Below are 12,741 nucleotides of genomic sequence, written 5' to 3' on the forward strand. Positions count from 1 at the left end.
ACTTCCCCATGTGTCTATATCTACCGTCACCTCTGCGGAGGCCGTGTGGTTTAGCCTCGCCATCTTGCTTCTCCTTGCCGATCTAATTGCTTGAATTCACTTGCGCAGCCCCACGCACATGCGTACTTTATGTTTAGTCAAGTAATTATTAGTTTATTACTAGTAACTGTATATGTGTATGGTCCAGTAACTATATGTTGGAATAGGATGGTTGCATGCATGTTGTCCCAATGTCTGTCCATACATTATTCAGTTGCGACTCCTTGCCCCATTGCGGATACCCGTCATCAGGGTATACTCTTTTTCAGCTAGTGGCATGCAAGTCGAATTACGAACTTAAGCCTTAGTAATATTGCATATTAAGTTTTTACACTATATTAGTGCTCCCCTGCGGTGTTGAAATAGAGGCAGTGAAAATGTGGGGACTTACCATACTTATTGGACAAAATGCATCGATTTTTTTCTCCCATTGCAACATACGAACATGTTTGCTAGCTTCTGCCAAAGAACTAATACTCTACTAGGTAAGGATCCACTTGCTTCACCGATCAAAAGTTCAAACCCATCTCCGCATTTTTTTAGGATCATCTCCGTAGTTATTCTTAGCTAGTACCTGAGGCTCAACAGTGGAGCTGCATCCCTCGTCTCTTCATCCACCCTTTCACCCACGATTTCGGCAGTCTGGTGGGCACCTTGAGATGGTGTTTCAACCCATCGGAAGGTGGAACGGCGATGGCGGTCGGCGGCTCTGTGGTAGGTGGCAACCTTGTGGTGGTCGTCTTGATCAGTCGGAGGTGGCAGCGGATGACGAGGCGGTCGTTGTCGGTGGCCATATGTTCAGCTTGTGTGAGGTCGCTGCTCTTAACCAAGCACCGGGACCCGTGCACAGGGTTGTCGTGGTCGAACATGTGCCTCAACCACTCCCCTTCGCCGGCCCCCACGACGCCGATGATCTCGAAGCGGAATTCGGCCATCGTCTCTGTGTCACTGGACCTCCCGCGACCGAGGAAACGGACACCCAGTCCCTGCTAGCTTCGCAGTAGCCGTTGGGGTACACCTTGAGGTACCAGCTGCCGCCGCCAAAGCTGAACTGCGCAGAGTGCACGCACTCCCCAGTACGGAGCGCTGCCTTGACATTCAAGAAGCTAATCGTCATCGTGTAGGACGCACTGATCGTCCCGGCTGCTGGCTTCGAGGCCTGAACCATTTGTTCTGCCGCGAACACTTTCACCGGCATGTTTCTCACCTCCACCTCCACGTCGACAAACACTGTGCACCGGATGGTGAAGTTATCATCGTGACGACGAATGCACGACGAGCACTCCAGCTCGCTCCTCTTCACGAACCGGACGTAGCCCTTTCCATGGCCCCAGAGCGTCTGCCCCGATCGCGCCGTGTAGTTGTCGAAAACGGTGCGCTCGCCGCTCTCGTCTAGGATCTCGATGGAGATCCTGAGCCTGCAGCGGCCCTCCCTGGTGTAGATGTGGTCAAAAATCCCGTGCCGGGCGACGAGGAAGACACCCACGAAGTCCGCTGATTTCTTGTCGATGCCCCCGGGGTAGACCTTGAGGTGGTGGAGTGCCCCGCGGACGAAGAAGGGGTCGAAGTTGAGCGCCGTGCGGGCCGGCGTCCGCGCCCACCTGGAGTACTCGGGCACCGTGAAGAGATACGTCACGGAATCTATCGTCTCGAACAGGCCGCACCTCACCGGCAGCGACGGCGCTGCCGGCGCAGCGTGGCTAGGGTTGGCACCCATCGATCTCGGCTGCTGTTGGAGATCGGTACTAATATAATTACCACCCTATATATTTGATGGGCTCCTCATCTCTCTCGGCCGCATATTATAAACTTGCCGGGGACGTATCTCTACTTCTAATGGAGCAGTTGGTAGTCTCCTTCGGTCAATTTTCGTCCCACCACCTTTGTCCGGTTTTTTCGTAGATTAATCTCTACTCCTAATGGAGCAGTTGGTAGTCTCCTCCGGTCAATTTTCGTTCCACCACTTTCGTCCGGTTTTGTTTTGTAGGTTAACCTTCATAGATTTTTTTCGTCGTTTTTTTTTCGTCTGGTTTATTTTTGTCTCACCTTCCATTATTATATCCTCACGGTGATTTTTTTTACTCTCCCATTAAAAACTTTCTTAACATTTGCAAACTTTCCTAACTATACATGTCACAAACGGGCAGGTATTGATATCACGTTACAAACAATAAAACCCATTTTCATGGAAATCAATACAAATCCTAATTTCCTAACACATTGATTCTTACCTTTTCTAATCTCTACTCAGTTGGTAGGCATGTCACAAACGGGCAGGTATTGATATCACGTTACAAACAATAAAACCCATTTTCATGGAAATCAATTCAAATCCTAACTTTCCTAACACATTGATTCTTACCTTTTCTGATCTCTACTCAGTTGGTAGGTGGTATCTTCGCTTCCTACTCCCAAACCTCGATCGCACAATCCCCGAGGATTCCCCACGATTCTGCACGCACAAAAGAAACAAGCAAGAAAAACCAGCGTGACTGAAACCTACGAACCTATGTCCCTCTTCCTCCCCAGCCGCGAAGCGAAGCCGGCCGGCCGCCACCCATCGCGTGCGCCTAGGGTTCTCGATGGAGCCTGCGGCCTCCATGTCGTCGGCGAATAGGCGAAGGGCGGCCTCAGAGGCCCTAGAGCTGCAGCTACGACAGAGGACGCTCGAGACCATGCTGGAGCAGTGCGGGTATCGAGACGATGTTCAGGAGTGCGAGGACGGGAATCCGGGCTAGGGGCGGACGGCTGGGCCGCGACATCAGCGACGGGGAGGGGCCACCCCCGGCGCCGGGGTTGGCGTATCCGAGGGCAGTCCACGGTGGCTGCGGCGACGGTGGGCTCATATCCCGTTCATGGAGCTCTCCCGGCACCGCCGCCCCGTTTCCCATCTCTTCCCGATCTGGCGCCGCACCATCGTCTCCTATCTCTCCCTGAAGTCACGATACTGGTGGTTGCCAGGGGCTCGATCCAATGAAACGCAGGATGGTCGGACACTCCAGTGCGGATGCTTGCAAGGGCGTGCTGGCCCTCGCTTGGAAGGGGATGAGACTGTCAGGAAGTTAACTTGGTTGGCGAGAGACCAGGTGAGCTTATGAATTTCTTAAAATTCATTTACTTAAGAATGCAATCTTCCGGTGTTCACTGATATAACGTGTTATCTTTTGCATACTTTTTGTAGTTTCAGTAAGATTGATCACATAAATGGTTCTACATGGATAGAGATATCCACTTAGTGCACATCTGTTGAGATTCAAAAAGTAATTGACATTAGTTGAGATACAAAAGGTACTTGATTTTTGTGGAAATTATCGGTTCATGTTGTGCCCATTTGTAGACTTTTTCTCAGTTTTTAAAAAAATATTTGTATGTACAAGCCGAATTCAGGTGCGGTACAAGCCATGGTGCACTATACACTTACCAAGGGTGATGTGTTGGTTGAAAAATTGCCGCAGTTAATAGCTTCGGCTTAATATTTGACACGGACTTGAACCATTTGCAGTGTCATTGTCAGGCTGATTATTGCTATGGAGAATGAAACATCCATGCTATCGATGAAGAACAATCTCACAAATTGGATATATCTTCTTGTGCTATTATTGCTGAAATTAAGAGGCGCACTATAAGTCTGAGGAATTGTCAAGCTTTGTGTACCTTATAATAGTGGCACCCATGGATGCGTGAAGTTGAGTAATATTAATACTACTTAATCGTTGACGACATATATCCAATTAGCGAACGATTTGGTTGGTCAAGGAGACACAATGACTACCGAGAAGAAAACAAGTGGAAGAGAGTCTTTATTTGTCGATGTATGATGGAAATCAGATGCCTACCTTGCTTAACACATATTTCCGAATTAAAAGAATAATTTGATCAATGTTTCTATGTTTTTTATTATTATGTGGCAACACATGGACATTCGGCTTTTGACTAGTATGGTGTGTGGTATTATCATCGATTGAGTCGATCTTCGTTTTTGATTTCTATGTAAATCATCGGGTTGCCATATATTTATTCCTGGCCGATAGATGGAATGATTGGATTTTGATACCAGACCACAAAGCACTGTATGGAAAGCCAAAAAAAGCCTCCCGGTAGATCCATGAACGCGGTGAGGGCAAAATCAAGGCAAGTGATTTGCGCCCCTCCATATATAGCTAGCGTTGAGAAGTACGTCGCCGTCCCGAGCACGCACAGCACAATGCCTCGTTTCACCCTCAGCAGCCACTCGGGGTCAAACCTGCCGTCGTCGTGCACCGTGTTGAAGACAGAGGCCACGACTCGTGTCTTCACCGTCGCCGGCTACTCGCAATGTGCGCGGAAGCTCGTCGGCTCCGTGCTTGAGTTCGACAGGTTCCGCCTCGGCGACCGCGCCTACCGCCTCAAGGTGTACCCCGCGGGCTTCGACGAGGAGTCGGCAGGCTTCGTCGCTGTTCTCGTCACCATGGAAGACCACTGGGACTCGTTCTTACTCGGTAGGGCCGCCCGGACGATCTTCATAGAGATCCTGGACAAGGACGGGGAGCGCGCCGTCTTGGACAACAACACGGCCAGGTCGGAGCAGACGCTGCATCACCACAACCGCAGCAAGGGCTACGTCCGGTTCGTCGCGAGGAGGGACCTGGATGAGTCGACGTGCGTCCGCGACGACGATTCCTTCACCGTCCGGTGCACGCTGTCCAGGGACGTGGAGGTGACCACCAAGCTCACATATCCAAGACCGCCCCCCAAGGCCTGTTGAGAATACAATGATGTTTTATTATTTTATTTGAGTTGAGAATACAATTTTGATGGTTAACTGTAAAATAATAGCTCTGGTCAGTAATAGTTGCTCATAATTGATAAGAAATATATTCAGAAATGATATCATTAAATCTCAGTCTCAGTCGATACTATATCATCCATGCGATTTTATGTAGACATTTGGGTGAATTTTTCGTTTTTGTTTTCTTTTTTTTAATGTTATCTGTATATAAACGTGGTTCATCTCTTGACTAGGACTTGATTAGTCTCAATCGGCTCAGATCTAGCCACAACCATTAAGACATTAATGTGTTTTCCTAAGTCTAGGATGACTAATTTTTTGAAAATATGTAGAGTGATTTTTTAGTTGAAAATGTGGACAAGTTTTAACAGGAAGAAGTGTAGTGAACGTACTATTTGCTAATTTTCAAATCCATTTAAGTATGTGTTTTGTTATAGATGACATGTTAAAGTGTCCCATAATTAAATTTTACACATTCATAAAATACATCTATGTGTGTGTGCCCCCGCATGTGTATGTGAAATTGTTTTGAGAAGTTCTTGACACTTCATAATAAGTAGATTTCGTCAAAACAGGCTACATGGACTGAACACCAAAACATATTTCTGCCATTGTCGTGAAAGTCCTTTAATTTTTTTGAAATTTACTTGAATTTAATATAATATGTCACTCAATAATTATTTTACGCATTGTTATTTTGCAATACATCCACGATGATGTAATGTGGGTCATTTTTCTGCTTAATTCATAGGCTGAAGGCTTCATTTTACCAATTTTAATCAAGCTAACTGTCATATCAAAGAAAAACTTTTTGTTATGTAATGAAAGCTATACTTCTTGAATTAAATGTTGGACCTCTGTGCAATAAGATGAAAACTGTAACTTTTATTTTTGAAACTTGAAAGCTGGCATATTATTTAGTTGTGCCATGGGATTCAGCCAATTGGAAGCTTGCAATTTTAGAGGAGAAAGTTTTTTATTTACTTAGAGAGGAGAATTAGGAGTTGAAATGCGGCTGTATCATTCGATCTACTTCTAGAAGACTTGTGAATTGTGAAGATGGTCTACGTCTTCTTTTTTTTTAGGGAAAAGATGTTCTACGTCTTGTAGAGTAGACCGCGTCGATATTGGAGCAGACGATCGGCAATGGCTCCACGAGGACGCGTGAAAAGGTGACCGGGCCAAACAACACAGCCCGGTCTTCAGATGTTCAGTATGACCAAGTACATACCAGCTGCCTAGCTTGTGTTCCCACGTAGAACATTCAAAGTCTGGGCATATTTCCACCTACCACACACGTTTCATCAACCGACCTGGGCATAGCATGTACTGTATATATACCCAACACAAGCACTTACGGAAGCAAGTCAAGCAACACAATCTCAGCTTGAGGATCAACACAGCACCCGGCTTATACCTCCTCTGCTGGCTCTCGTTGCCTTCCTTCAAGTTTCAACTGCAATTGCTGCCATGAGACTCAGCCTCCTCATCATTGCCGCGATGGCCGTCCTAAGCACCGCGTCGGCAGCAGTCTACAATGTTGGCGAACCGGGCGGCGCGTGGGACCTTACCACCAACTACAGCACCTGGGCATTCTCCAGGAAGTTCCAACTCAGCGACCAGATCGTCTTCAAGTACTCCCCTCAGGCGCACGACGTCCTTGAAGTTAGCAAGGCCGACTACGACTCTTGCAGCATCGTCAACCCTATTGCGACCCTCAACTCCGGGAACGACATCGTCACCCTCACCGCCGCTGGCACCCGCTACTTCATTTGTGGGTTCCCTGGCCACTGCACTGGTGGCATGAAGATCAAGATCGACGTCGTGCCTAGCTCCTCCTCACCATCACCCGCCCCGGCTAGTGGCCCCAATGCAAGCAACGCTCCTCCAACCATGCCTGTCTCTACCGCCACCTCCGTGAAGGCCACGGGGTTTGGCCTCGCCATCCTGCTTGCCTTTATCGGTTTCATGGCTTGAGTACATCTGTATAGCCCCACGCACATACCTAATTTATGTAAAGTCAAATAATCATTCCTAGTGAATATATGTGTCTATATTCAATTAATTGGATACACGACTTTGAGTTTCTTTTAATTCATTTTTGTTGAGAATGAAGAGCCGAGTGTGTCAGCTCCTCTGTTTTTTGACAAAGGGTGTTTTATTATCTCAAAAATGTAGTATGAAGCGGATACAAAGCATTATGAGTGACATCCGACCTCTGCATAACCAAGATGCACACAGCCCATTCTAAAAAGTTTGACAGAAAGAAAAGAAATAAAATCGACAAAACGGCAACAGTAGAGTCCTATAGACCGACACTATATATGCCTATGTCGAAAGCGATGGCGGGTCAATCCAGAGGTTATACTGCCACCCATGTTGGAAAAAAACCTCCATAGCCACCTGCTCCAATCGCGAACACACCGCCATGAACAGCGGTTAGTACTCCGCTTGCTTTAGTGTAGACCACGTACAAAGCGAGTGCGTACACCGAAAAAGAACCTGTAGAGGAGAAGCATTTTTGTCATTAAAAACCAAATCATTTCTACATAGCCATAGCGACCACATTAAGGCATGCGCTCCCATCCTTATTAGCATTTTAAACCTATTTAGAATACCGTCCAACCAATGATCAAAAATATTGGCAACACTTGTGGACGGATACAAATTTGACGCCATTTGGATGACTGGCCACGTAGAACGTGCAAACTTGCATTGAAAAAAGAGGTGTTTGATTGTCTCGTCATGAGTACAAAAACAACACTTCTTACTCCCTTGCCAGTTGCGCCGTGTGAGGTTGTCTTTGGTTAGCACAACCCCCTACAAAGATACCATGTGAAGATTTTGACCTTTAATGGAATCTTCTACTTCCATAGTTTCTTATTATTATTCACTAGTACCTCAGAATGCGTGAGTGCAAGGTACATGGACTCTATTGTGAAAGACCCTGATGTAGTAAAGTTCCAGCGAAACACATCCCGACCTTGTGTCAGATTAATCGAATCCAGCTTGGACAATAGATTATGCCATGACGTAAGGCGAGGCCCAATCAAATCCCGCTTGAACGAAATATTCGGCGGGGATGAACTGAGCACCTGCACAATAGTATTATTCTTCTCGCAAGTAATGATGTATAAGGCTGGATATTGTTCTCGAAGACTGGCATGCCTAGCCAGATGTCTTCCTAGAAACGAATCTCTGACCTGTCCTTTATCACGAAAGACCCAAAAGCAAAAGAGATATTTCTTTGCCGTCATTAGACCAGACCAAAAATGAGAGCCTTCAGGTTTCCAATATGCCTGAGACACCACTTTTTGGCCTAAATATTTGTTGCGTAGCATGGTTTGTAACTGAGTCAGCTCCTCTGTTGTGCGACATGTACTATGATTAAGTCAGGGAAGGTGCGTTTTGGTTGATTAAGTCAGGGAAGATTAATTCTTTTTAATGTAACTAATGTCCTTTTACAAATTACGATCAATGCAATTAACATGTTTCCAAATTATTCATGACGTGATGATACATCGGTGAAGCAGCGTGTGACGTTGCATATAGGTTGCTCGATTGCTCGGATCATCTGGATTCACCAAGCTCATGCTTTTAAAAGTAGTATAGTCCTTCCGTCCCAAAATTCTTGTCTGTACCCGGAGGGAGTAGTAGATAGTAGATAGTAAATAAGCCCAAAAAAATGTCAAATGCAATACATTTTTTTCTCAGTTCATATTGAAGCAACGAATAATCTTAATTTTTTCTGGGGTATCTTAATTTGATTTTACCTATGACTGATGATCTATTTCGTTGTCTATCAAGAAACAATAAGGATTAGAAGTCACACATCTGTGTGTTGCTAGCAATCAGTTAATGAATTGACTCATTGCCGTGTGATCACGCTTGGGCAGCACCACTGTTGTAAAAACAGTGTGTGTATAATATGAAGGTCTGCCGGGTGACATTCTATTAGTCTTCTCTCTCCAGTGAATTTTGAGTTTTCTGAAATTCCAAAATTTGTTGAAGTCCAAAGTTTACAAAATTTTCAAATTTTCATAGAAATGGAAATTTTCTGGGCATGCAATTTGTTTAAGTTGGATTTTTAAAAAATTTAGCCATAGTTCAAACTTCCAAAAGTTTGGAAAATTGGAAGTTTTAAATCCCATAAAAATTACTTGGGCTTGTTATATTTCTCAAAGTAGATAATATACTTTGTGAAAGTCACCAAAAAGAGAACTTTTACTTGTAGCATATACTTTCTAAAAAGGGAAAACACTAGTTTGAAAGTGAACACCGTGGAGTCATCTGACCGTGACACAAGGGCAGTGGCGTGGCACACTAGACACAGATTCACAGGCCTAGGTCACCAAAGGACTATATTAGCCTGTTGGGGTGTGTTTAATTCGAGAGCAAAGTGTAATAAAATGTCATGCATTCATTCCATTATAATGGGTCGGTTCAATCTTGTATTCGGTATGAATAATTCGAAGGATGACTATTACATAGGCTTGCTAGCTAGCTAGAGACCGCTGCCTTCCTCCCGTTTTTTCGTTTTATATATTCTTTGGGGTGTGTGACTAAAAGAAACTAGTTACAGAGAGAGGGGTGATGTCATATCGACATATGGTACTTGTAATCTTCTTGATGACCATCCTCGTATTAATGTCTTGTTGTGTGTACATCCATCTTGCACTTGCACTAACTTCTTGATGACAATCACCACTTAATGTTCGCACCCCCCCCCCCCCCCCCTCTCACGTGCTGCTGCTTCTATGGGCCGGCCGATTTCGGGATTTCACCCCCAACCGGTTTTGGGAAGGTTCTATATCCCTCCCTGAACCGGGTTTTTCTGTTTTTTATATATATTTTTTCTTTCGGTTTTACCTTTCTTCTACATTTTTCATTTTCTTCTTTGATCCTTTTTCTGTTTTCTTTTCCTTTTGTTTTTTATTTTGTTTTCTATTTTACTATTTTCATTTTTAATCTTATTTTTAAACTGGCGAAAATCTTTAAATTCATGATTTTTTAATAAAATTGAGAACTTTTTTTTGAAAATGATGAACAAAGTCATCACCTCGCGCGATGTAATAGTTGATGAAAATGGATTTCCCTTCACACACGCACACATGCATGCCTCCCCACGCTCGGCCACAAGACAATCCCGCTGCACTCCCTATGCCATGCAGCCAATCCGCGCCATGCACTCCAACCCACCCTCCCACAACTACCTCGTACGACAGCTCGGCTGTATCTACCTCTCGATACGCTCCACCAATAACCTCCACAGCCGACGCACCTACCCCGGGCCCCTCTGCGCCCTCCTCGTGCTCACCCGCCCGATCTCCACCTAGCCCGCCCACTACCGCCGCGCCACACCCAACCACCACCACCACCCGACTTCCGTGCCCAACCAATCGACGCCGCCCCTCTCGTGCGTCTGCTTGGCCTCGCCCACTGCACCTGACCCCGACGCACCCCCCTCGCCACCTGGCCGCCCTCTGCCACCTCATGTGGTTCCAGCGGTCCCACCAAAAAATCTTCACCACATGCACACTCGTGCCAAAAGCGGATTCCTTCAGCCTAAAAGCCTTTTTAGCCTCTCCGTTACCAATGGCCCCGTCTCTCCAATCCCCTCTTCCTACAAACAGGCACTTAAGGATCCAAATTGATACAACACTATGCTCGAGGAATATACTGCTTTGTTACAGAACAATACATGGTCGTTGGTGTCCCCCCTGCAGGTATCAATCTGGTGACGGGCAAGTGGATCTTCAGGCATAAGTTGAACCCCGACGGCTCTCTCACATGGTACAAGGCTTGCTGGGTTCTGCATGGCTTCATGCAGCAGCCCGGTGTCGACTTCACGGAGACCTTCAGTCCTGTCGTCAAGTCGGCGATTATCAGCGTCGTCCTCAGCCTCGCCGTCTCCTCTAGCCCATCCATCAGCTGCACGTGAAGGATGCTTTTCTCCACGACCACCTCGACACCGTCGTCTATAGCCAGCAGTTGTCCGGCTTCGTTGACGCCTCTCGACCACCCCACGTTTGTCAGCTACATCCCTCGCTTTACGGGCATAAACAGGCCCCGCGCGCTTGGTTCCTCCGCTTCACCACCTACCTCGCCCGCCTCGGCTTTCCTGCTTCCAAAAGCGACACATCCCTGTTCATCCTTCATCGCGATGGTGCCATTGCCTACCTTCTCCTGTACGTCGATGATATCATTTTGACAGCTAGTACCGCTGCACTACTCCGCCACATTATCGCACAGCTCCATCGCGAGTTTTCTATGACTGATCTCAGCGAGCTCCACAACTTCTTAGGCATCAATGTCACTCGCAGTACACACGGGTTGTTTCTCTCACAGCACCAGTGCGCCTTAGAGGTTCTTGAGCGCGCCCACATGAGCAACTGCAAACCCGCCACCACACCCATTGACACTCGCTCCAAGCTCTCAGCTTCTGACGGACCTCCCGTCTCTGACCCGTCTCACTATCGTAGCTTAGCCGGAGCTCTCCAATACCTCACCCTCACTCGTCCGGACATCGCCTACGCTGTTCAGCACGTCTGTCTATTCATGCATGACCTGCGAGAGCCACACTGCACCATCCTCAAGCGGATCCTACGATATATCTGCGGCACCTCGCAGCCCGGCCTTCATCTTTGGCGCTCCTCAGACCACGGGTTGATTGCGTACTCGGATGCTGACTGGGCCAGCTGTCCCGACACACGCAAGTCTACGTCAAGCTTCTGTATCTACGTCGGCGACAACCTCGTCTCGTGGTCCTCGAAGCGCCAGCCGACCGTCTCGCGCTCCAGCGCTGAGGCGGAGTACAGGGCCGTCGCCAACGCCGTGGCTGAGGCGTGTTGGCTCCGGCAGCTACTCCAAGAGCTCCAGCGGCCCCCGTCCGTAGAGACGGTTGTCTACTGCGACAATGTGAGCGCGATGTACCTCTCCACCAACCCTGTGCAGCACCAATGGACGAAGCACATCGAGATCGACCTTCACTTCGTTCGCGAGCGTGTCTCCTTCGGCTACGTTCGGGTCCTCCACGTGCCCTCTACGTCACAGTTCGCCGACATCTTCACGAAGGGGCTCCCGACGACCATCTTCCTCGACTTCCGGTCCATCCTCAACGTCCTCGACAATCCCGTTGCGATTGCGGGGGGCTGTTGGAAGATGCCCGTTGCTTGTATAACAGAGGGACCGAGTCCCATGTCTCGTACCTGATCCACTACCGCATGCCATGCCCCATGACTTGGTGCACGTTGTGCATGCCCGTACATAGCTGTGTTTGTTATCATGTATTCTGTATATTTACCCCTTTGTGGGCTGATGAAGAGATGTGTTTCATTCTATTATTCTTCTAAGTTATATGCAAAATTTTGCTCCCTGCAAAAATGATAACAATATGAAATATGTTGCACATGGGTTCATAGTTAGTGTGCGCAGATAACATCAACATTTGGAAACTGTAGAAAGTGGTTTATTTCACAATAGTCCAAGAAATGTACAGACATGCACTTATAGAAAAGCAACTCAACCAAACTCATCATTACTTACAACCAGCCACATTAACTTTCAATCAGCTTGAACTTACAATACCCATTTTGCTTGATCAACAATAACAAGAGCCACATGCATGGGAGATAGATAACAAGAGCCACAGTCAATCACTAAATTGTTTTGTCACCATTCTCCAAAATCAAACAGATGCAAGTATCATGACACATAAATGTCGCTTAATACAAGTTAATGAACCGTTTCTGTACCAAACAAAATTAGTAAAGACCCGCAAAAAAACAAAATTAGTAAAGAATAATTGTCAGAAAATCAAGTGTCATTCACAAAAAGGTGAGAAGTGATGGGTACTTGCATCATTGTGTAACAGCAACAATTAACTAAAGAAGATGTTTGAAAAGAGAAGATACGAGTCGTGCCGGGTCCTATAT

At 46.7% G+C, this 12,741-nt stretch overlaps 1 protein-coding gene and 1 pseudogene across 1 annotated transcript; both read left to right on the plus strand.

The window, feature by feature from the left end:
• Window positions 1-4,144: 4,144 nt before the first annotated feature.
• On the plus strand, window positions 4,145-4,869 carry LOC147987459 (uncharacterized). Its single transcript, XM_087542381.1, has one exon. It carries the CDS (start codon window positions 4,145-4,147, stop codon window positions 4,781-4,783), a length of 639 nt encoding a protein of 212 aa, XP_087398507.1. The 3' UTR covers window positions 4,784-4,869.
• A 1,315-nt stretch (window positions 4,870-6,184) lies between these two features.
• LOC125529212 (mavicyanin pseudogene) lies at window positions 6,185-6,895 on the plus strand (annotated as a pseudogene).
• Window positions 6,896-12,741: the final 5,846 nt, after the last annotated feature.

This window comes from Triticum urartu, chromosome 2A (assembly GCF_056163025.1).
Source record: "Triticum urartu cultivar PI428250 chromosome 2A, HENAU_Tu73, whole genome shotgun sequence".
Taxonomy (NCBI): domain Eukaryota; kingdom Viridiplantae; phylum Streptophyta; class Magnoliopsida; order Poales; family Poaceae; genus Triticum; species Triticum urartu.